The sequence below is a fragment of the Somniosus microcephalus genome, chromosome 24, assembly GCF_052327205.1.
Source record: "Somniosus microcephalus isolate GS21.2 chromosome 24, FLI_Smic_1.0, whole genome shotgun sequence".
Taxonomy (NCBI): domain Eukaryota; kingdom Metazoa; phylum Chordata; class Chondrichthyes; order Squaliformes; family Somniosidae; genus Somniosus; species Somniosus microcephalus.
In genome coordinates, this window is record NC_141010.1 from 13632787 (window position 1) to 13658900 (window position 26114).

General features: G+C 40.1%; 1 protein-coding gene across 13 annotated transcripts in view; it reads right to left on the bottom strand.

The window, feature by feature from the left end:
- Window positions 1–26114, bottom strand: part of gpatch8 (G patch domain containing 8) — a 150224-nt gene that overhangs the window by 111512 nt on the left and 12598 nt on the right. For 5 of the 13 annotated variants that reach the window (XM_085966246.1, XM_085966238.1, XM_085966237.1 and 2 more), the window contains exons 1-3: window positions 9904–9967; window positions 6918–6992; window positions 2217–2234 (exon numbers count right to left, since the gene is read on the bottom strand). The exons of 1 other annotated variant lie outside the window; for it this stretch is intronic. Coding sequence is in view for 3 of the 12 variants with exons in the window: in XM_085966231.1 (XP_085822357.1) it covers window positions 6918–6992 (75 nt within the window). In the remaining 9 variants the exon portion in view is untranslated. Of the gene's footprint in view, window positions 1–2216; window positions 2235–5200; window positions 5224–6652; window positions 6675–6917; window positions 6999–9903; window positions 9968–26114 lie in introns of those variants that run through there. 7 more of the 13 variants (XM_085966248.1, XM_085966234.1, XM_085966247.1 and 4 more) reach the window with 5 other exon arrangements.

Sequence of the window (26114 nt, forward strand, 5' to 3'; positions counted from 1 at the left end):
GGCCAAGCACAGAAGTTGTATGTACACTGCAGCTGAACAGATATCTGCTAACTGAGTGTTAAACAACTAACGCTGGCTAAAACATTTCTTAAATAACAACAACTACTTGTATTTATATAGCGCCTTTAACGTAGTAAAACGTCCCAAGGTGCTTCACAGGAGTATTATAAAACAAAATATTTGACACCGAGCCACAGAAGGAGAAATTAGGGCAGGTGACCAAAAGTTTGGTCAGAGGTAGGTTTTAAGGAGCATCTTAAGAGGAAAGCGAGGTAGAGAGGCCGAGAGGTTTAGGCAGGGAATTCCAGAGCGTAGGGCCGAGGCAACAGAAGGCACAGCCACCAATGGTTGAGCGACAGTAGTTGACCTTAAAGGTCATAAAAATCTCGTGCCAGCACATCACAGCACTCCAGAAATGTTGCTGTAATGCAGTACTATGAATCCACTGCAATGGATGGAGAGCCAAGCACAAAACTTGCAAACAAATTTACCAAAGGTGAAAAATACATGGTTTGTAATTTGTTTTATTGCTGTGTCAGGTTACAGTCTCACTAAAAAATATCTTTAATCTGCAATTACCACAGAGATGTGGAACACAGATAACAGCAGCTGGTTTAGAGAGCTGAATACAACCATGCTACATAGGTTGGATTTTTAGTACATAACATGCTTAACCAGGATTTATGTATGACAATGTTAAGTACGGAGGTCAAAAAAGCCAACAGTGTTAAAATGCAGAGTCTCAAGCTGTCATATTTTCCAATCAAAAAATCCTACAGCATTAAATTTACTGCTCATCAAAAGGTGATTATAAAACAAAAGAGATTTGGGTTTCCTCTAGAGGTCATTTAAAAAAAATATATACATTTCAATTAAATTAGGGAATTACAGCTGGTCCCACCTCCTTGTAATGTAGCTGGAGTGACAGACATGCTGGTGAGCTTACCGCATCTCTCAGTGCCACACACAATCTTAGAAAAGAGAAAAGGAGCCAGGCTGCAGCAGTAGCCTCTCTACCCACCTTCAAAGCGGTTGCTCTGGCAGATTAGGAAAATATATTATATATATTTTTTTTTTTTTTTTTTAAACAGACATTTTCACATGTAGTTGTTGGCAGAATTGCAATAGTGGTGATTTACCAGCAATAATAATGCTACAGTAAAACCAATTTTTTAAATAAGATAATGCTTACTCCTACTGGGAGATCAAATGAATGAGATTGCAGTGATACCGGCTCCCTTCCTCAATTGGGCAAAGGAAAGCAAAGTAACGAAAACATCTGTCCTGACAAAGCCTTTATCTCAATACACACACTCAGTGGTCATTCTCTAAATTTTGTATTAATTTGAAGAGGTCTTTTTTGAAAAATTATAATTTACATAGTTCACCAAATAATCAGAAAATATATCTAGGGAGGAGGTAGATCCTAATCACTTGTCACTAGGTATGGCCATCAAACTTTTACTGTACTTGGGTAGAAGGACATTAATTATGCTTCTGGAATTTAAGAGATTTAAGAGAGAAGCAAAATCAACCCGATGGACTCAAGCTTGTAAACAGCAAAAACCTACATCATTCCAAAATGTAATGAAAGTACGGGTTATAATTGCTGTACTTTTTCTTGACGCAGTTCTGTTGAATTTCAAGCTTCAGATCTGTCGGTTATGCATTTCATTGCAGTGAAATCAAATAGCAAATTTAAAATCTGAACCTGGTGCTACAAAAATTAATCTGGAAAACAAAATTTAAATACTACTGAAAATAATTTCATCCCAACACTGGCCATATAACGAACATTTCAGTTATCAAAAAGTCAAATTCAAGGAGAAAGCTGTTCATGTCAGTTACAGGAGGGGGAAAAATGAAATCTGGCTAATTGGGAATTTTTCCATTTAGGTCTGAGCTGTAAACCTCATATCTATAATTTTAAACTTTACATGGGTCATAAAAGAGGCTTTATTCCCCTTCATCTTCTTGGTGGAGAACATTTGCTTTTTTTCTTTCAACACATGAAAATACAAATTAACCTTCTTAAACCCGATCTCTGAAGCCTCAATTAAATATTAAAACCACATTATGAAGCTTTCAGGGAAGAAGGAAGTGAGACATTACCCTGACTGCAATATTAATTAATGCATTAAAAAAATAAACAGACAGATGAAGCAATAGGCTATTTCAAAGCAGTGCAAGTGGAGTGAAAGCATTTCCATACGAACCTGGCTTTAAAAACTGGGCTGTCAAAAGAACAGTTAAATGTAACACAAAGTAAGAAACTGTCCAAACACTAATGGTCTGCTTCTGTTCAATTCACTGCTTGCAAGTAATGTCGACATTAGGTAATAGTGAAAGCACAATGTAAATCCACGATTCAAGACCAGCTAGCTGTAAGTCAGTGCAGTGTGCCATGATGACACAATGGAGAAAAGAAAACAAACAAAATATATATTTTTTATATGCATATAAAATATATATATTATATATGTGTGTGTGTGTGTATGAGGATATATCAGGAAAGTGTGAAAGAAAGGCGGGCAACTACTTTGCCGTTACATGCAAGAGCACTTTAGAACGGTTCCCAAAACAAACCTTATACTTAACTACAGATGACACACGATGATGGCTAGGAAGGCCAAATGGTAATGCTACACCATACAGCTACAAGACATGAAATATTTATAGTGCAGGGAACATGCGGCTACTGTTAAATGTCAAATCAGCAGCCATATTGACATAACCTGTGTCTGTTTAGGAGTCCACAGATCTTGTGTATGCACAAAATGACAAAGCACAATCTGACTATTGTAAATAATATGCACTAGTGCTGCACCAAACTAAACCAGTGAATAGAAAGGGACCAAACATTCTCAGGCTAGGTTGAATAGCCCTTGGAGCACTATACTGTTTCCCCTAATATTGGATAATTAGGCTCAAGTCATTTTATAATCTTTTAAAACTGAACTGAGAAAGGGATCAACAAGATTAACAATGAAACTAGTACAACATTCTCTCTTTTTTTTTAAACTTTGCACATTCAGAATGTCCAGGATGGATCATGAATTGAAAAAGCTTAATTAAAACTAGGGTCAACACCTTAAATACTAGGCATTTCTGAAGGGGAATTAAGAATCTGCTTTTGCTGCATTTAACAAATTAGTCATTAGAATCCAGAAGGAATATTTTTTTCAGGTTTTAAAAGGTGCAACTTACATTAAGCAGAGTTGGAAGAATATTACATGTTAAAATTTCCAAGTTGGTTCACCTACGCTATTTGCGTACACACAATCCTAGCGCTAATACTCCAAAAAAAATTCAAGCGTGTTAAGCACAGACTGTAATGCACATTTGGAATTTGAGTATAATATTCAGACTCTGGAGCAAATCCAAAACATTTTGTTTCCTAAAATAGATTCTTTCAGCTTTTAGGTGTTTCTGTATTCTAACAGTTTAATATTTATTTTTGAAGTGCTCACTGAATAGTGCTTATGAAAGTTAGTAAGAAAGGAGTCATCCTCGAAAGGCACTGTTTGGAATACGTAAATTTAATGGCCACTGATATTGGAAAAATCAGCTCTGCAGCCAACTGAGATTCTGATCCAATGAAACCTAAACTTGTACATCATTCTTCTATTTATTTTTCTTTCCATAGCTACAGTCAAAATGTCAAAACACAAAAAGATGAACCTTATCACATGCATTACAGATATGCTGTACTAATCTCATTATACAGAACGGTTATCCTGTGTGCACCAGCTGTTGAGTAATATCAGATAAACTAATTATCTGCATACAGAATCACCTCAAAATCTGTGGACTCTCTAATGCAGCCAAGCTTGCTGTTTGCACTGCCTGAACACTGTAGCATAGCATTTAGCACATCTCAAGAGACAATGCTGCAGGACAACATGTGTATTTAGAATGTATGGAAGTAATTTGCTAGCTGTTGAAAAAATTCTCTTTGCTTTTTCACGTTAAAGCTTTTGATGGAATGGCTTCTCTATACACACACACACACACACACACACACACACTTAGAACAGAGACTTCACCTCCATAATTCCCACTGGGTAAGTAAGACATTGCTTCATTGGAGGGAAGAGGAATAAAATGTGAGCAAGTTACCCTGGGTCACTTTCATGACCGTCTAAACTACTGCATATAGAGAGCTAGTGGTGTCTGGGAGCGACTCTCTTGCCCACTACCTCAGCTAAGTAATGGAAGTATTTTTTCGGGGGGGGGGGGGGGCGGTAGGAGAAGGAAGAGAAATTAAAAGAGGGTCAAAAATTGTTCATGGAAAAGTGTATATTATAACTAGTATTCTAAAAATAAAAGTTTTGGTGGTGATTAAGTGGAAAAAAAATTGGGATTTTAGTAAGATTACAATAGATGAGTGCATTAATTTATACAGCCATCCACCTTCACTCAATTCCCATTTTTCTCAAGTTTAACTCCTGGAATGCAATAGCAGTCAATCAATTGGATAAAAAAAAAGATTATTGGCTAAATCTCAGTCAAAATTGGGTAAAATCAAATTTAAATTACTCATGTATGTTCTTCCAAGCTTTTTTTTGGGCGGGGGCGGAGGAAAGAGGAGCTCGTCTTTGAGAGGACACAAAAGAATTGTTACGGGTGTATAAAAGAATGTTAGAGGAACTTTGATTTACAGAGCAGACAGATGGCACATCTACTTTTTACCCCCATTTTCTGAATTTCCAGTGATTTGTTGCAATAAAGTAAACATTGAAATACATCAACTTGTTCACTGAACTGCAAGTTTTGTAAATGAAGATTGTTTTGTTTCAGTGTTTTACTGTTCAATTAGAATGAAAAGTTTTGGCCAGCTATTGTGTTGGTCAACTAAAAATGGAGGACTCAAAAGTGGCACAAAAGAAATATCACATGCCCAAGTGAAAATAAAGGAAAGCAAACAAAAAAGCAGGAGGTAAAATGTTCAGGCATCTCATTGTTAAAGGGAAGCAAAACAACAAACTCAAAATTAGTTAGGTATGGTGGTATTAATGTTACTGGTCACTCAATTGAAAACTTATCCTGCAGTATTATCAACATGCGTCATCAGCTATTGCCATTCCATAGACAAGCATCATGCCAGCAAAGTTTCACAGTAGGTATTTTGCTGTATTGGAAGGACAGGATAAGGAACCAGGAAACCCTAAACAAAAATAGCAGAGCGTGCAATACAAACCAGTTCATGGCTGCTTAGCAATTATGGCCCAACTGCTGCAGAAGAGAAATGGTGGACACCCCAAGTTGTGTGCATTATTTGTTACATGGAAACGTAGGCACATCTTCCATGAGATCAGAAATATCTACTGATCCCCTAAATTTCTTACATTTTAGGCACACTGGATGGGAATTTGCACACACTTTAAACATAGCAAACTAGTTCTAACCATCCACTCTTTGCCTCCACCAGTACGTATTCTTGTTAATGCAATGTATACTAAAAAGTACTTCAACTGATTCTGGCCAAAAAAACATAACTTGATGTTGGCAAAAATGTTTACTCAACCAAGTTCATGTAAACTGAACATAGCTGCCTGTGTACCTCATGTGTATAATAAATTGTTATGACTCTTTATAATTTAGGCCATCACTGGCAGCCAAACAACGGGATTGATTCTTTTCTGCCCCCCAAACCCTTGTTTTGAATTGGAAGTTTGTACACTGTCCAAATCACTCGAGCATATTCACTGCTCAAGAGCTTGTTTACAGTCTGGAACAGAATAATGAATAGTTGTACTGTACAAGAAATTAGTAGCAAACAAGTTAACCAGCCAATTGATTTCTGGTAACTTTTTTGGGATGGGAGCTGTTTACTTGTAACTAACTACCTGTGTGCTAGTGACTTGAGATGATCAATGACATGCAGCAGTACACTTTCATTTAGTGTTGGAGAAGTTGCATAAAATTAGTCACTTAAATAGAAATCAATGGTGTGATTAATCTGCTGCAGTATTTTTTTTTTTATAAATTAGCCTTTTCATACCCACAAAAATATCTTTACCTTCACCCACAAAGTTCTGGTCATTATATGAAATCACATAGATTTAAGGAAGTGCAGCAAGATGGTGGTTCAAGACAGTGAGCACTTTCAAGACCCAAATGGTTTCATGTTCAAATCCTTGGTTGGCCTAGCATTTGCCTTCACTGGGGAAAGGCGTGGTTTCCTCTATTCTTAGCTTGGTCCTTGGAAGGTCAATTTTAAGCAGTGCCAATACTGGGTATGAGTTGGACTAAAGTCAAATCACTTTTGTGCACCACAACACAAATCGATCTCGAGTATAACCAATAAAATGTGTGCAAAGTATCCAGGAGCTGAAGGGGATCAGCGTATATTTCCAGTCCTTTTACACATCCATTCATTCCACTCATCCTACATTGTGCATGAAATTTCATCCTTTACCGTTATGAGTGCAATGACAATTACTACACACAAAGACAAATGCTGAAAAACCAAAGCACTGGATTAACTCATGTAATGTAAAGGCTAACTGAATTAGAACTACTTAAAAGTTTAACATATTACAAAGGAGACTTCTATAAAGGTGGGATTATTTACTAAGCATTTTACGGAAAGCAGCAATGAAGCACGTGTACTAGTTATCCATGAAGTACAAACAAAATGTTGATTTACCTTAAGATGCATTTTTCATGTCCTGTATATATAGTAGCAGCACAGCATTAATAAACGTTATATTACAAAAACCTGAAAAACTTAAAATTAAAATAAAGGTGTACACTAATCACTATATCGTAGTTTGGACCAACTATGTAATTTTCACTGCTAGAAACTTTCTGGACTAGTTATTCAAAACTGCACTACCTTCTCCCTCCCTTGGGAGCACCTAATCATTCAACTTTACATCAAATCAGTTCTCAATCAAAATTCAAATCCTTACCGATTCTATGGGCTTGTCCAAGGATGCCTGTTCGATCTCCAGGTGTCCTTCTTCATATTGATCAAAGTGATTCCCCTAAAAAGTCAATGGAGAATGGTAAAGACATACTCTGAAAAACAAACTATTTATTTAGGCTCGCTGTGGAAAAAAAGGTTTGAAATACGATAATGCAGGCAAATAAATGGAATCAATATAGATTTGAAGAGCGGCAACACATCAGAGGCAGTGAATATCTAACAATATCCCGTTCAGTGTCTGATTTTCATATTATTTATAGGGTTGAAAGGTTAAACTTGTATTACAGAAATTTAATAGGATGTATGCTGCAAGGGTCAACATGAAGATTTAAATTACAGCAATGTAGACACATTAATAGTTCACACTGAAATAGTAAGTGAACAATTACTATTCAGGGATCCAGGGGCAAATTTGATTCACGAGGATATATCTTATCTGCAGTAATAAGCATTTGCACCATTTATTAAGTATTACCATACCTCCAAAGTCATGGTCAAACTCTGAATATAGGCATATACTTATACGACTTAACAATGGGATAAAGTCCCATTAACCTATCACCCCTGAGCTCGCTGACCTACATTGGCTCCCAATCCGGCAATGCCTCGATTTTAAAATTCTCATCCTTGTGTTCAAATCCCTCCATGGCCTCACCCCTCCCTATATCTGTAAACTCTGTCGGCCTTACAACCCTCCGAGTTCTCTGCGCTCCTCCAATTCTGGCCTCTTGTACAGCCTTGATTTTAATCGCTGGGTGAGGCGGCGGCAGCAGAGGAGTGACTGTAAAAGTGTCGGCAAGGCTCAGGTAGGCCCCACAGCGGCGGCGGACCTGGGTGAGGCGGCGGCGGCAGAGGAGCAAATGTAAAAGCAGAACCGTGCCTTCAGCTGCCCTAAGCTCTGGAATTCCCTCCCTACAGCTCACTATAGAAACATAGAAACTAGGAGCAGGAGTAGGCCATTTGGCCCTTCGAGCCTGCTCCGCCATTCACCAAGATCATGGCTGATCATCCAAACCCTAGCACCCGGTCCCTACACCGACAGCCATCCCAGCCAAGCCCTATCCCCGTAACCCCACATATTTAATCCCCCCCAACACTAAGGGCCAATTTTTATCATGGCCAATCAACCTAACCCGCACATCTTTGGACTGTGGGAGGAAACCGGAGCACCCGGAGGAAACCCACGCAAACACGGGGAGAATGTGCAAACTCCACACAGTCACCCGAGGCCGGATTTGAACCCGGGTCCCTGGCGCTGTGAGGCAACAGTGCTAACCACTATGCCACCGTGCTGCCCTATCTCTTTCTCCTCCTTTAAGACGCTCCTTAAAGCCTACCTCTTTGACCAACATTGCGTGGTTCGGTGCCAAATTTTGTTTGACAATGCTCCTGTGAAGCGCCTTGGGACGTTTTACTACTTTAAAGGCGCTATATAAATGCAAGTTGTTGCTGAAAAGCACTATGAACTTAGAGGTTTCACCTTTGGCTTCATCTGTGTCGATTCCTAATTAATTTGCATTTTTAAGTTCTCTCCACATTTTCCCTCCATGCAGAACCTCCTACAATGCAAGACCAAATGCACACAGTGGGCATCGTAGAATTTAAGAGAATGAAATCAGGCATGAAACAATAGTAAAAATTAAACCCAAACAACATTGCCCAAATGGAATGGATTGCCCAGTGAGGCAGATAATATGGAAAGTTTAAGGGAGAATTGGATGAAGAATTGTGTAGATACTTGAGCAAGTGGGCAAGTGAGGTGCATTAGCTTTTGGAACTGGCCAGACAGACTGCATTGTTCTTTTCCAGTACATTTGTAATGTATGAAAAGTAAACTTTATATTACATAAATGATAATGTACTTAGATTACCAGCCTGGCCAAAGGTTAGTTCATAATAGCTAAGTAAATACAAATCAGTTATAAAAATTGCCCAACATTATTTTGGGCCGCAAGGCAAATCCATTCTTTTACCATTAAAAGATTCTCTATAAATTCAAGGAGTACAACAGTAAAGTGAAAATGATTATCCACAGAATTTCAAAGCAGTTGCATTCATATCAAATTGGCAGTCAACCACCTTCATAGAAGGAAACTGCTAAGTTCCACACTTGAACTCCGATCGGCAAATATATTCCCACATCAGTGTTCTGGAAATTTTTAATTTTTGATGTTCGCGTTCTGTATAAAATACTGCACTGGACAAACACTGAAGACAGAAACAGACAGATAAAGAATCAAAAACAGGCTACCTCATATAATTGTTACCATATGATATGCTGTAACTGGTCGAAGACTAAATGGAACCATTGATCTACACAGTTTATGCAAGTGAGAGCTGCTTTGTATCAACTTGCCAACATTTACAAGTAGGTCAAATGCTTTCTTTGTGCCTAAATCTGTTAGAATATAATAGTATGGAATACAAAGAAACCTTTTGACAGTTATCACTAGGGACTAAAAATATTTTGTCAAAGCCTGAAAGAGCTGGCACTGCCAGCTCTCTGTTCCCATTACGTCTTCATGCTCCCTCACATCAATGTGCAGCTGTTGCAACCTGCCCCTGTCCTTCAAGAAATATATTCAGCCTCTTGACAATCACCACCAGCCACGCAACAGCACAAAGACCGCGTTCAAGTGTCACAACCATTTGATCCCGATTTTAAAAACAGCACACATTATCGGACTAAGTAATGTTGCTAGGCTTCGTCCGTCATTGTGCCTGCTATAGAGCTACAGATTTTATCTTTAAGTTGGTTCCCTATTTTTCCTGTGTGAGCAAGTTAAAAATGAACTGTACTTTTTTTTTTTAAAAACAATCCCATCCAATCTATTTTTAAAATTAGAACTCATTGTTGTGGCATTCAAGGTGCCTTTCTCATGTGTGTGTGCTGTAGCATTTGAGTGTGCCTTGCAAAGCTTCAGATACAATAGTTACCTATAATAACTGGAATTCAATGACTCATTTACCTCCAAGATTCCATCAAAATCATTACTGTAGGTGAGCACCCGATATATCCATGGCCACTGCTACAACCTCCATTCTTGGCACATCAGAAGAAAATAAAAATTAACATGCATATAAAGAATGCTGTGAGTACACTTTAATAGAAGTAGTTTCATTTCCAGAAATTAGTTCCATCATTTCTTGTCCAGCTTTGGTCTAAGGCCAGAGGGTTCATGGTAACTCAGCACCAATGATCTCGCTTCTGTAGTTTGCAGTCTCAGCTGTCTTCCATCTGCTATTTTCCTTAATGAATCAATCCACTTTGTACTTTGTTTTACAGTCAAATGTGTTCACTCCCAATGACAACCAGCTAAATCTTACCAACATTTGGTCCACTGAAGTATGACATTTTTTCTTTGTCCCTTTTGTAATATAAAAATCAGCGTAAACAAAAGAGTAGTCAGACAGCAAGCTGAAGTGAGGCATATCCCCATGGAAGGGACAAACGGAGGGAACAGCTAACTCGGGTGCTCTTAGACTTCTCTTTGTGTCTAGCACGACAGCAATATTGGCAGCGGTCTATTGGCACCAAGCTAGCTGCTGTAGCTTTTGTGAACCACGACTGGAGACATTTTCCAGATGATGGGGAAGAACTGAGCGCTCACACACACATAATCGTTTGGAAAATACAGGAAGGTTTTTCAGTGTTATAGACAATACTCATTAGATTACACTGGGTCTGCGAGGCTCACCACAAGCATCTCAGGGTTCCACTCAAGTAAACAGATGTTAAGTGTCTACTTATAAAACCTGAAACTTTTAACGAATTTCAGTTTTCTTCTTTGTGATTGCTATTGTTGATTTTTGCAGCTTTGAGTATGACTGGAAAGTTCAATATTATGCAAACTAAACAGATATCAAAAGACAGTTGTCTCTCTGCAGTACTCAACCTCCCAACCCCCTCCAAGATTAACATCTAGCCCTGTAAATAGTTAAGCAACCCAATATGAAATGCAATACAAAATCCAAATCTCCTAAACTTGATTTTCAGCCAATAATACCCAGTATTTCTAGTGTGTGTGATCATAGCACTATAATTCAGAGTGCTAGGTTGATCTGGAATGCTAGCTCACTACATTCTAAGATAAATTACACAATATGAAAAGGTTCTAGCTTCTATTTGCTTTAGTGCTTTCCATGGCTCACAACATTTATATTAACTGTCTTTACTATTCTGCTCACCACTCAGGTCACTTGGCCTCTGAAATTAGAAGAGATTAAATCAAGGGCCAGCTCCCTTAAAGCACCACATTATTGTATATTGCTATACGCATGCAAACATTGGGAGATGTGGCTATTTTTTAAACCTATGATGCAGTTACAATGCACAATCAGCTCCTTGTCCAGATTAGCACTTTCAGCAACCTGCAGTGAAACAAGAACACACAAAATGTGTAATCTCGGCATATTATTTATAATCTGGGCTATTCTCAGGTCTTGGAATAAAAAGAAAAGCTTATCAGTAGCATCATGAGCTTAAAAGGCACAAAGGTTTGTTATTCATCAGTAATTGCTTAACTGCTTAAAAATTGCAGGCAATTGCATTCCTATTAAACAAATTCTGCAATTATTAAAATTCTTACTTTGTTAAAGAAACTTGCAAGTGCTGCTAATTCATGGGACTAAATTAGTGTATGCTTTTAAATTGTTATAATACCAATTGTCATCACAGAGCCAGAAGTAGTCATTTCCAAATAATATTTCAGTTGCTTTACGGAATTGCCTTTTTTTAATCTCCTTTCACTTCAGGAAGTGGGTACTCTTGAAAGCATAAGCAACAGATTCTGCCTTCTCAACAGCAGAGTGCATACTGGCGATGACATTAGCAGTGAACTCCATTATTAAGATAATAATGTGGCTTCACTGGAGGGTCGTGTGTTTACTCCATGTTATCGCTATGGCTTTGTTTTTACCATTAGCGGGGTGTGATATTGACTGAATGCTGGGTGTTCATAATCTCCATTGCTAACTTTGCCATTTTTTGTCATAAACTAGAGACTCAGTTGTGAGAGTGAGCCTATTCTATTACTGACAGCACTGGGTGGAAGGGAGAGAGTGAGATAGTTCAGATTGTAGATGAGTCCTGGAAAACACATTACATGTTACTGCATCAAAAAAAGCTTTAAAAAAACACTGATCACACCAGAACACTGGCCTTTCAGTCATGGGGCTCGGGTCCAAATCCAGCCGAGGCTAATGATGCAAATCTTTTCTGTCTTAGCTGTAGCAGTCTGATGTGAAATATGATTTGGTCGTCTCGACCCAACGTGGGTATGGGGCAGTTTAACCCTATGGGGCCTATATTTAACATTAATAGCAAGCCCACAAAATAGCCCGTGAAGTGAGGAGTGCTGAAAGGTAGAAAAGACAGCCATCCGTGGCTAAGTAAAGAAATTAAGGATAGTATTCGACTAAAAACAAGGGCATATAAGGTAGCCAAATCTAGTGGGAGGATAGAGGATTGGGAAAACTTTAAAAGACAGCAAAAAATAACAAAAAGATTGATTAAGAAAGGGAAGATAGATTATGAAAGTAAATTAGCAAAAAATATAAAAAACAGATAGAGAGAGTTTTTATAGTTATACAAAAAGAAAAAGGGTGGCTAAAGTAAATGTTGGTCCCTTAGAGGATGAGACTGGGAAATTAATGGTGGGAAATATGGAGATGGCAAAAACACTGAATGAATATTTTATATCAGTCTTTACAGTAGAAGACACTAAGAATATCCCAACACTGGACAAACAGGGGGCTAAAGGGGGGGGGGGGGGGGGGGGGAGGAGCTAAACACGATCAAAATCACTAAGGAAGTGGTACTCGGTAAAATAATGGGACTCAAGGCGGATAAATCACCTGGACCCGATGGCTTACATCCTAGGGTCTTGAGGGAAGTGGCGGTAGGGATTGTGGATGCATTGGTAATAATTTTCCAAAACTCCCTGGACTCGGCAAAGGACCCGGCAGACTGGAAAACTGCTAATGTAACACCCTTATTTAAAAAGGGCAGTAGACAGAAGGCTGGAAACTATAGACCGGTTAGCCTAACATCTGTGGTAGGTAAAATTTTGGAGTCCATTATTAAGGAGACAGTAACAGGACATTTGGATAAACATAATTTAATAGGACAAAGTCAGCATGGTTTTATGAAGGGGAAGTCATGTTTGACAAATTTGCTGGAGTTCTTTGAGGAAGTAACATATAGGGTGGATAAAGGGGAACCAGTGGACGTAGTGTATTTAGACTTCCAAAAGGCATTTGACAAGGTGCCACACAAAAGATTATTGCTTAAGATAAAAAATCACAGGATTGGGGGTAATATTCTGGCATGTATAGAGGATTGGCTATCTAACAGAAGGCAGAGAGTTGGGATAAATGGTTCATTCTCAGACTGGCAATCAGTAACTAGTGGTGTTCCGCAGGGGTCAGTGCTGGGTCCCCAACTCTTTACAATCTATATTAACGATTTGGAGGAGGGGACCGAGTGTAACATATCAAAGTTTGCAGATGATACTAAGATGGGAGGGAAAGTAGTGAGTGAGGAGGACATAAAAAACCTGCAAGGGGACATAGACAGGCTAAGTAAGTGGGCAGAGATTTGGCAGATGGAATACAATACTGGAAAGTGTGAGGTTATGCACTTTGGCAGGAAAAATCGTAGAGCAAGTTATTATCTTAATGGCAAGAAACTGGAAAGTACTGAAGTACAAAGGGATCTGGGGGTCCTGGTGCACAAAACTCAAAAGGTTAGTATGCAGGTGCAGCAAGTGATTAAGAAGGCCAATGGAATGTTGGCTTTCATTGCTAGGGGGATAGAATATAAAAATAGGGAGGTATTGCTTCAGTTGTACAAGGTATTGGTGAGACCGCACCTGGAATACTGCGTACAGTTTTGGTGTCCACACTTAAGAAAGGACATACTTGCTCTCGAGTCAGTACAAAGAAGGTTCACTCGGTTAATCCCGGGGATGGACATACGAGGAGAGGTTGAGTAGATTGGGACTCTACTCATTGGAGTTCAGAAGAATGAGAGGCGATCTTATTGAAACATATAAGATTGTGAAGGGGTTGGATCGGGTGGATGCGGGGAAGATGTTCCCGATGATGGGTGAAACTAGAACTAGGGGGCATAGTCTTAGAATAAGGGGCTGCTCTTTCAAAACTGAGATGAGGAGGAACTACTTCACTCAGAGGGTGGTAGGTCCATGGAATATGCTGCCCCAAAAAGCTGTAGAAGCTACATCATTACATAAATTTAAAACAGAAATAGACAGTTTCCTAGAAGTAAAGGGAATTAAGGGTTACGGGGAGCGGGCAGGAATTTGGACATGAGTCTAGGTTCGGATCGGTCATGGCCCTGTGGGTAGCGGAGCGGGCCCAGGGACCGTGTAGCCTGGTCCTGCTCCTATTTCGTGTGTCTAATTCTGTTAGATTCAGGAGATGGCTCTGTGATAGTGGATTGGCGGTTAGGATCAGATCAGCCATGATCTTATTGAATGGCGGAGCAGGCTCGAGGGGCCGATTGGCCTACTCCTGCTCCTATTTCTTATGTTCTTATGTAAATGAGCATTTTGGGGACAATTTAGTGGGAGTTACAATTGCTATTTCTGACATAAAAGAGTGCTCAATAGAGGTACTAGGTGCAAAAGGCGGCGGCTCACCAATACAATACAATACAATACAAATCGCTTTATTGGCATGATAAGGTACATCTTATGTTGCCAAAGCATCAAAATACATTTATGGTTGAACACATAAACGCGGTTCCATTCATACAGTGTATAAACAGGTATATCCCTGAGTTTATAAATATATTTTCGCCTTGTTTATATATACTCTTGTCTTAGTTTACTGGTTGTCCCTCTGTTCATGGCAAGCTGTAACATAGTGTGCCGCCAGTGTTACACAGCTTCTCTCCTCCCCCAGTAGGAATGGGAGTTTTTGGTTGTCAGTCAGATTTCTGAATTCAGGGCATATTTGTGAGAATTTTTGATAGAAATTCTCTCTGATGCCCTGATATTTTCCACAGGCTGTGAGGAAGTGCATCTCTGTCTCAACTACTCCCTGACTGCAGTGAGAGCATATCCTGTCTTCTCTTGGCAGCCTGGTCTGCCTGTGTCTGCCTTTTTCGATCGCTAGGCTATGTTCGCTAAGTCTGTACCTTGTCAAGGTTCTTCTCAGTTTGTTATCCTTTACCATGGTCAGGTAATCAGCTATGTTGTATTGTCTGTTTAGGGCCAAGTAGCAATTGAGTTTGCTTTGGGTTTTTGTTGTTTCTGCCCAATATGACAGATATTTTTCCTTTTGCTCAGCGACGATTGTGTTGGGTCGAATTCTTTGTGTTACCCTGTCACTGTCCTGGGGCTGGTTATTGTTAGTATTGTTATTAGTTACTTTATTGAGTCCCAGGACTAGTTGACTGAGGGTATTCTTCTTTATGGTCAGCTCTTGGCATTTCAGGGCGTCGTAGTGATAGCATTGGGGGTTGCTCATTTGTAGGTGATTCCAAAATTTGGTGGCTCTTTTTTGGATAGTGATTATTAATGGGTATTGGCCTAGTTCCGCCCTGCATGCGTTGTTTACTGTTTTCCTTTGAGTCCGGAGGATACTTTTACAGAATTCCGCATGTAGGATCTCAATTGGGTGTTTGTCCCATTTTGCAAAATCTTGTTGTGTTAGTGGTCCCCAGACCTCACTGCCATAGAGTGCAATTGGTTCAATTACTGATTTGAAAATTTTGAGCCAAATGCTAATTGGGATTTCTATTTGGATTGATTTTTTGATGGCATAGAAAGCCCTTCTTGCTTTCTCTTTCAGTTCATTCACAGCCAGTTTGAAGTTTCCCGTAGAACTGATTTTTAAGCCCAAGTATGTGTAGTGAGTGGTTTGTTCAATTTTGGTTGTTCCTACTGTGAAATTTATTGTGGGTCCATGTTGTTTGGATCTTTGCTGGAACACAAGGACTTTGGTTTTTTGGGGATTTATTGTCAGGGCCCAAGTCTGGCAGTACGACTCCAGCAGGTCCAGGTTCTGCTGTAGACCCTCCTTAGTTGGTGACAGCAGAACCAGGTCGTCGGCATAGAGGAGGAATTTAACCTTGGATTCATATAGGGTGAGGCCGGGTGCTGTAGATTGTTCAAGTAGTTTTGCCAATCCATTAATGTAAATATTAAAGAGTGTCGGTGAGATTGGCGAGCCCTGCGTCACCCCCCGCCCCTGTGGGAAGTATTTTGTTTGTTTGTCTCCATTTTTAACTGCACATTTATTGTTTGTATACATTGATTTAATTACATCATATGTTTTCCCTCCTACCCCGCTTTCGATAAGTTTCAGGAATAAACCGTCATGCCAGATGGAGTCGAAAGCCTTCTGGAAATCTACAAAGCATGCGTAGATTTTGCTTTTGTTATGGTGAACGTGTTTGTCAATTAGGGTCTGTAGGGTGAAGATATGATCGGATGTTCTATAGTTTGGCAGGAATCCAATTTGGCTTTTACTCAAGACATTGTGCTCTTCAAGGAAGTTTATAAGTCTTTTGTTTATGATGCTACAGAATACCTTCCCCAGGTTACTGTTTACACAGATGCCTCGATAGTTGTTTGGGTCGATTTTGTCCCCACTTTTGTATATGGGTGTTATGAGTCCTTTGTTCCAGATGTCAGGGAAATAACCGACACTCAGAACCAAGTTGAAGAGTTTTAGGATAGCCAGTTTCAGTTTGTCGTCTGCGTGTTTAATCATCTCGTTTAGTATGCCGTCTGTCCCGCAAGCTTTTCCTGGTCGCAGGTCCTTGAGTTTTTCAAGAAGTTCTTTTTCTGTTATTATGGCGTCTAGCGGGTTTTGGTTATCTTTTATGGCCATTTCAAGCTTTTCAAGTTTTTTGCGTATTTGGTGTTGCTCTGGTCCTAGTGTGTTTTTCTGGTATAATTTTTCAAAGTGGTTTACCCATGTGTCCCCATTTTGAATGGACAAATCGTCGTGTTGTTTTTTGTGTAGTGTTTTCAAGTTGTCCCAGAAACAATTCGACTCAATGGATTCCTCCATGGAGCTGAGTGTATTCTTAATAAATTGCTCTTTTTTGGTCCCGAGTGTGTTTCTGTATTGTGTTAGCGTCTGACAATAAGTAAGGCGTAATTCCTCGTTTTCTGGATGTCTGTGTTTTTGGTTTGATAGTTTTCTAAGTTTTTTCCTCATGTTATGGCAATCATGGTCAAACCATTTTTCATAGTTTTTTGTTTTGGGTTTGTTCTTGCGAGCTTTCAAGTTTGCATTTGTTGCCAAATTATCAAAAATATTGTTTAGTTTACTAACTGCCCGGTTTACGCCTTCTTTATTGTGAGTGTATATGTTATCCAGAAAGGTGTCTAAGAGAGCTTGAGTTGATGCATTGCTAATTGTTTTCTGGTATTTTTCCGTGTCGTTTTTGGCCCATCTGTACGATTTTTTGGTGTTGTACAGTTTACTGGGTTGTGTTTCTATGTTGTTTGTTTCTGTCTTTTTGAGAAACATAGTAATTTGACTGCACCACCTCCTCAAGGGGCAATTAGGGATGGGCAATAAATGCTGGCCTTGCCAGCGACGCCCACATCCCATAAACGAATAGGAAAAAAAAAGTTAAGATGGGTTTCATTTCCTAGAACTCATGTCCGTCATCGTGAGCTCAAAAAATCTAATGAAAGAAAAATAGTTTTGTTCACGATTCCTTAATGCAACAAGCCCCATGTCAAAGAAACATATTGTAGTCAACTAAATTATCATTCATAAGATTTTGAAGTCTTCTTTGTGCAATAATGCATTCCAATATGGTTCGATTTTGATGTTGCAGTCTATGGAAGATGTGTCAAACAGCAGAGATACTGCTGTGCCTTCCATTGTCCCATTCAATCATTTAATTCTTTATAGATAAATGTATTCAGAGAATCTTATAATGAAGTTGGATGGCATTAATCTTCTGAATTTAAATACAGTGCTAAGAACTTATTCCCTGTATTTATACAGCTTCACTGCAAAAAAAAAAATCACGTAAGCACTCATCAATTTTTGCCCACAAAACATTTTATTGCAGCACTCTGCACACAATGGCAACAGTCACTCTGCACAGACGTGCATAAACGCCTTTGATTCTTCCAAATGATCGGTTTATATCTGATAAACTTTTGGGACCAATACAAATGGTACTACCCCACACTTTATACATTTCCACCTCTGCAAATTCAGTGTACAACATGGCTCAGCCACTGCCCGTCTCCTCGTAACAGAAATTTAACACAGTCTCTCTCGCAATTATAGATTTCCTTATAACCAGTTGATATTACCCAAGGTTCAGTATTTCAACCACCATGAGATGCAAATGTACAATATTTTACCATGCCGCAATCTGACCAGACATTTGTACAGATAAAACCAGTTACACAGTCTTGTACAATATTTAAACCACTGACTTTCGCCTTCACCAAGTACATTATCTTCAACTTCCCCATTCTAGATGAACAGAGCAGTCATTACTCAAACATAGCACAGGATGCCCATAGCTATGTGATAATTAGTCACATGCTGCACTCAAGTCTGTACCCAGTCATTCCTAACCGTACAATTAAATATCCTCCCAAATAACTATATTGACCTTAACCTTCCTCTCCACCACCTCCCCCCCCGCCCTCCCAACCCCCACTACTAATTAAACTAAAAATGCACTGAGGAAATAAACGTCCACTTCTCATTGGCCATGTCTCCAATCTTAGTGGCCTGTTGTATTGCAATTAGTCCAAGACGGATCACTACCACAATAAAAACAAAGCCAAAATACTGAAACTATTGCAGCAGGATGGCACGACCAGAAGTGGCTACACAGTGCTCCATAGCTGTAATAGAAAAAAGTGTGTAAACGATCACTACAATAAATGGAATTCCCTGAAAGTACCGACAAAGGCTGGTATGAAAATCATTCAAAAAGCAGGTAAAATGTCATAAGAACATAAATTTTAATGCAAATTATGAAGGCACTCAAAGTTTTGCATCTAAAATTATTATATTAATACAGCAGTGTGAAATACCTTTGCCATTCTATAGTTTGCACAGTTTTTAAATCCATTTATGCCTTCTACAAAATGTGTTGAAATTTTTTCATTGGTGCAAATTTAGGTCAATGTTTAACAGATGAACTCAGTAATCACTGGCACACAAATAGAAACTTCCCTCAGCTGTCATTTTAAATAAATACGACGAGAGAAAGTTATTTCCATTAGAACCGCAAAGTATTTTACAGTTAATCGCGTGGCATGTTTAGGGAAGAGAGAGAGAGAGAGAAGAATTTAAATATTCAGTATAAACACAATACTTTTACACTCATCAACCCCAACCAATAAATTTCATCCTCTCTGGTTATGTGGTTAGTTAACTTGTGGTTTAACAAAAAATACACAACTGCTTTATCCATCCATCATTAGATCTCGGAGTCGAATAAGACACTAAGGTTGCAAACAGTCTTGTTCACCCCGAGGTAATGGTCAGCGATGGGGATGGAATCAGCGGTGAGGGTATGGAGTTGAGAAGACGATGGCTTTGGTCTAACCAATCTCCTTAAACCCCTCTCACCTCCAGCAAGTACAAGGATCTCACAGACTTGTCACTAAAATTAGGACCATCTGTTCAGCTGCATCTGCTGCTTTCCCCCAAGTCAACCCTCCCCCAGGACCCACCTGCCCAAGCCCTGAACTTGTCGCTCTACTTTCTCCTCTCAGGCTCTCTCCAAGCTCATCTTATCCACGTGACCCATCTTACGCTCCCGTGACTCCAACCCCATAAACTGACCACTCAACTTCCCTCCTGACATTGCAAATGGTTCCATTTCCTCAGACACTGTCCCCTCCCTTTCCAAATTTCCATCATAACTCCCTCAAAAAAACCACCCTCAACCCCTCTGTTCTTGCAAACTACTATCCCATCTCCAATCTCCCTTTCCTCTCCAAAGTCCTTCAACATGTTGATGCCTCCAAAATCTATGCCCATCTTTCCACAACTTCCCGTTTGAATCGCTCCAATCAAGCTTCAGCCCCTGCCACAGCACCAAAAGTGACCCAATCAAAGAGATCTTCAATGACTATGACCATGGTGCATTACCCCTCCCTGATAGCCTTGTCACAGTGGTAGCACTCTTGCCTGACTCAGAAGGTTGTGGGTTCAAGTCACACTCCAGAGACTTGAGCATATAATTTAGGCTGACACATTACATATAGGGGGGTGGGCACCAGCATATAGAAGTAGAAAAGTGGAATAAGGTGCATAAAGGAGGGAGAGTGTTGGATTATACTAGAGAGAAGGAAGTCATACCATTATAGATAGGAGCAGACGAAGAAGGACTACGAGGAATACAAAGACAGGTTTGGAATGCATGTATGTAATAATTCTAATAGGTCTAAGAGCGTTAAAAAAACAAGCCTGAAGGCTTTGTGTCTTAATGCGAGGAGCTTTTGTAATAAGGTGGATGAATTGGCTGCGTAAATAGAAGTAAACAAATACGATTTGGTTGGGATTACGGAAACGTGGCTCAAGGAAGGCCAGGACTGGGAACTCAACATCCAGGGGTATTCGATATTCAGGAAAGATAGGCAAAAAGGAAAGGGAGGTGGGGTAGCATTACTGGTTAAAGGCAGATCGTGTTTGACTAATCTAATTGAATTTTTTGATGAAGTAACAGAGAAGGTTGATGAAGGATATTGTCTGTATGGATTTTAAGAAAGCGTTTGACAAAGTACCACATAAAAGGCTGGTTAACAAAATTGAGGCTCAAGGAATAGGAGGGTCAGCGTTAGCTTGGATAAGAAATTGGCTTAAGGACAGAAAACAACAATTCGTGGTAAATGGTTGTTTTTCAGACTGGAGGATGGTAGACACTGGTGTTCCCCAAGGATCAGTGCTAGGACCACTGTATTTTTTGATATTGATTATATATGATGACTTGGATATTGGAATACAGAGTAAAACTTCAAAATTTGCTGATGGTACCAAACTTGGAGGTGTGGCAAACAAAAAAAAATTGACTGCAACAGGACACAGATAGGCTAGCAGAATGGGCAGACAAGTGGTAGATTTCATTTAATACAGAGAAGTGTGAGGTGCTGCGTTTTGGCAGAAGGGACAGGGAGAGGCAATATAGACTTCATGGCACAGTTCTAAAGAGTGTGCAGGGACAGAGGGACCTGGGGGGTCATGTGCATAGATCTTTGACGGTGGCAAGACATACTGAGAGAGTAGTTAGCAAAGCATATGGGATCTTGGGCTTCATAAATAGAGGTACTGAGTACAAAAGCAGGGAAGTTATGCTGAACCTTTATAAAGCACTGGTTAGGCCACAACTAGAATATTGCATCCTTTGAAGGCTGAAGTGGAGATGGGTTCCATGAGAACATCAGTTGAACATGGGTCAGTCAGTCTAGTCCTGGTCACCACACTTTAGGAAGGATGTGAAGGTGCTTGAGAGGGTACAGAGGAGATTTACCAGAATGGTTCCAGGGATGATGGATTTTTGCTGCAAGGTTAGGTTGGAGAAGCTGGGGTTTTTCTCCTTGGAGCAAAGGAGGCTGAGGGGAGGTTTGATAGAGGTGTACAAGATTATGACGGGTTTGGATAAGGTAGACAGAGAAAGGCTGTTCCCATTATCTGATTGTACAAGAACTAGGGGACACAGATTTAAGGTATTGGGCAAGAGATACAGGGGGGATGTGAGGAAGAACTTTTTTACGCAGCGAGTGGTGAGGACCTGGAACTCGCTGCTGACGAGGGTGGAGGAAGCGGAGACAATCAATGATTTCAAAAGGAAACATAGAAGATAGGAGCAGGAGAAGGCCAGTCAGCCCTTCGAGCCTGCTCCGCCATTCAATGTGATCATGGCTGATCATCCAAATTCAGTACCCTGTCCCTGCCTTTTCCCCATATCCCTTTAGCCTCAAGAAATATATCCAACTCTTTCTTGAATATATTTAATGAACTAGCCTCCACCGCCCTCTGTGGCAGAGAATTCCACAGAATTCTCTTTGCAAATTGGATAGGCACTCAAGGGAAATAAACTTTCAGGGCTACGGTGATAGAGCGGGGGAATGGGACTGACTGGATTGCTCTACAGAGAGCTGGCACGGACTTGATGGGCCGAATGGCCTCCTTCTGTGCCGTAATGACTATATATATCTATCATTGGCCCAATCCTCCCTCATCTATATGCTATCCCTCTTGGTGACAACATCCGCAGACATGAATTCAGTTTCCACACGTACGCTGACAATACCCAGTTCAACCTCTCCAACTCTTCGATCCCAAGCTGAGCTTCTAACCCTATATCATCTCCACCACAAAGAGTACCTAATTGCACCTTGATATCATCGCCCGGCTCCACCCGTACCTCAGCCATCTGCTGCTGCAACCCTCATCCACGCCCTTGTCACCTTCACTTGGCTATTCCAATGCTCTCGTGGCCAGCCTCCGTAAACTTCAGCTCATCTGCTGCCCATTTGATATCTTGTACCAAGTTCCATCTAATAAAGGAAAATGCTTCCTGCTAATTATTTTTAATTCTCTACACCAGAGTTTGCACCAAAACACTGGAAAATAAGATGGTCCATTTTTTTAGGCTGTGTAAATGATATATTAATTGGCTTGGCAGCTTTAGTGAGGTAAATACTGGTCTATTATAAAAGGAAATAAGCCAAGCACGATTACAATCAATAAATCCAAATCAACAAAGGCTCATGAAACAAATTTATTGGTACAAAAAATACACAGATGATTGGATATAAAATAAATCAAGTCTCCACCCATTTCCAGTGTTTGGTGCGATGTAGAAATTCTTCCAAGTTTTTTAATCCTGTGTCTTAGATGAGTATTCTTGATATATGAGACGTTAGGAACATGGGAACAGGAGTAGGCCATTTAGCCCCTCAAGCCTGTTCCGCCATTCAATGAGATCATGGCTGATCTGTGACCTAACTCCATATACCCACCTTTGCCCCATAGCCCTTAATACCTTTGGTTAACAAAAATCTATCAGTCTCATTTAAAATTAATAACTGACCTAGTATCAGTTGCCATTTGCAGAAAAGAGTTCCAAACTTTCACTTTTGATCCACAATTTAAGCAACTGGTTCACCACAGGTTGTACATAGACTCATAGAAACTTACAGCACAGAAGGAGGCCATTCGACTTATCGTACCTGCGCTGGCTCTTTGCAAGAGCAGTTGTGCTCAGTCCCACACCCTCGCTTTTTGTCCGTAACCTTGTAAGTTCCTCATCCTCAAGTACCTGTCCAACTCACTTAAAATTATTGATGGGTTTAGCATCCACCACCTTTTCAGGTAGAGCGTTCCAGATCCTGACAACTGAGTGAAGAAAGTTTTTCCTCATCTCCCCTAGATCTTTTATGAATGATTTTGAACCCATGACCTCCAGATATTGACCCACTCACCAGAGGGATATGTTTTCTCTATCTACTCTATTAAAACCGCTCATCTTGAAAACCTCCCCCTCTGTTCCTCAACTCAAGCCAAATAGATTCAATCCTAGAATGATCTAGTATACCCTTTCTATTTACAACTGTATCATCCTTAATCAATACTGCCACACCCCCTCCTTTTTCCTTCTCTATCATTCCTGAATACTTGGTAACCAAGAATATTGGTCTTGCTCGAGCCATTTCTCTGTTAATGCAACCACATCATAATCCCACGTAGCAATTTGTGCCTTAGAGATGAAGCGCTATTCTTTTGTACAGAATTTTTACTTGGACCAAAGTCAGTTGTCACATCTAGTTAGTCTTCAGAGTTTCTATGAGCATGTCAAATATGCAAATTTGCTATTTTCTTTATTTTATGAAAAACATACAGGTACCTCAATTCTCTCTCCTTTTCTGAGGGCAAGTACACATACTGGGGTGTGGTTCCGAAGGCATCAGCAGCTTATTGTTATCTCAATGAAGTGGCCATTTTTGTTTGAGCTTAAAATGTGAATGTCAGCAAGCTATTTGACTGTGACAAGACATCACAGCCGAGCCATATTTTCCAGCAGAGGTTCACTGATCGGCAATGTTCCCCCTATTTTTTTTTTTGGTGCACAGCCTCTTTAAGGGGCTGCATAGCCCATTCACAGTTTCGCACAAGTGCGAAAGTTTACACTGAAAAAGCCGGTCCCGGGCTGCGCGGGACAGGCAGAGAGCTGCGCGGCCGCGCTTAGAGGGAACGTTGATGATAAGGAACAGAAAACCGGTCTAGATTTTCCCTTCCTTTACCCAGGTGCCAGGAAGCCAACTGCAGCACAGGAATCAAACCCATCGAGGTCTGTCTGGTTAAGTACCGCACTGCTGCTTTCACCTGGAGTCAATACGTCTCTTTCTTCCTTCCAATAGGGAAATTTGGGGTACTTTCTTCCACTTTGATAACCAGCTAAAGACAAGATCCTTTTTTAATGGGGCAAACAGTCCTCATGGGCATTGCTGAATGTCACTAGCTGAAGACAACACTCTCCACTGGTGCAGAACTGCAGACATTCTGCAACTGCCAAATAATCAACAGCTCCCAGAATTGTGAAAGCAATGCTCCCTAACCTCCTTACACTTCCCTGTTGAGACATCATTTTGGCTCCCTTTCCATCCTGAATTTTGTCTGCGTTCTGCATCATTTTCCTTCATCGTGAACATAGCGCTTTGTGCCATTCCACTGCTGAAGTGCGAGCAGTTTCAAGCGAGATGTGTGTGGGAGCTTTCATGTTTTTTTTCTTGAAGGTTGTCATGTCAGTCAAATGTGTGTAAAATTTATGTTCACCTTCCCAACCCACCCACCCACAGTACACAGATATTTGACTTCTCAGCCCTCAAAACAATGAATTCAGATTTCAAATAAAACTTATTTAATTCAAATGAAAGAGAGATTTAATTAAAAAAAACAGTATAATCAGAAATACCATTGTCTCAAATAGTATAAATAAGGTTTGACGGTAGCATGCAAATAATTGGGCAGAATTCTCAGTTCCCTCCCAACTGAATGCTTTCATGGACAACCTTTTGACAACTAGTTTTCCTGAAATTTATTCTAATGGCAAGTTTCCTATTGGAACTTTGCAGTTCCTGCCATGTTGATCTATAGCTCGAAGTGAATATTTTCTGTAGGTGTCTTTACATTAGAGAAACACGGCAAACAAGATATGCACAGTTCCTCTATCAGCTGCACGAAATATAAATGACGGGACCAGCAAAGAACCGACACCACAGAAACACAAATGACTGTTTGAATCCGTCACTTGAATCAAACTGGTCCCACCTATCTGCACGCCGCTACAATCAGGTCTCAGATTCCAGATGGCCCATGAAGACCTGCACCTATAAATAGCGTGCAATGGCTGCTCCCCCAAAAATGTAAATACAATTACAATTCTGCTTTGTACACAGTATTAGTCTGTAAAATTAGCACCCCGCAGTGTAACTGTTAACACAAAGTGAAGTCCACAAGCTGAAAAAACTCCAACCAGTAGGTTGAAACCTTCCTGGAGGAATTTCTGTAAAATATTTAAAATAGAATCATAGAATGGTACAGCACAGAAGGAGGCCATTCAGCCCATCGTGCTTGTGCCGGCTCTTTGAAAGAGCTATCCAATTAGTTTCATTCCCCTGCTCTTTTCCCCAATAGATGCAGGCATAGACTAACAAATAGGGTTTACTTATTATTCCATCTTCATGAAATACTATATTTGCATTTATATAGTGCCTTTAACGTAGAAAAAGCCATAAGGCACTTTGCAGGGGCATGAGGAGAAAAGGAAACCGTGAAGGTGACCGAAAGCTTGGTGGAAGAGGTGGTTTTTAAGGTAGGATCAACTTATTAATACAATAGCAAAATACTGCGAATGCTGGAAATCTGAAACAACAGATAATGCTGGAAACACTCAGCAGGTCAGGCAGCATCGAAGAGAGAGAAACGGAGTCAACGTTTCGAGTCGGAGACCCTTCGTGTTCTGACGAAGGGACCCGACTCGAAACGTTGACTCCGTTTCTCTCTCCTCGATGCTGCCTGACTTGCTGAGTGTTTCCAGCATTTTCTGTTATCATCAACTTATTAGTTCCGAACTACTTCAAGATATTGCCCAAGGGAGCCAATGCCATGGCATCTATTCTATTTATATTGCAGGGTGGATTCATAACAT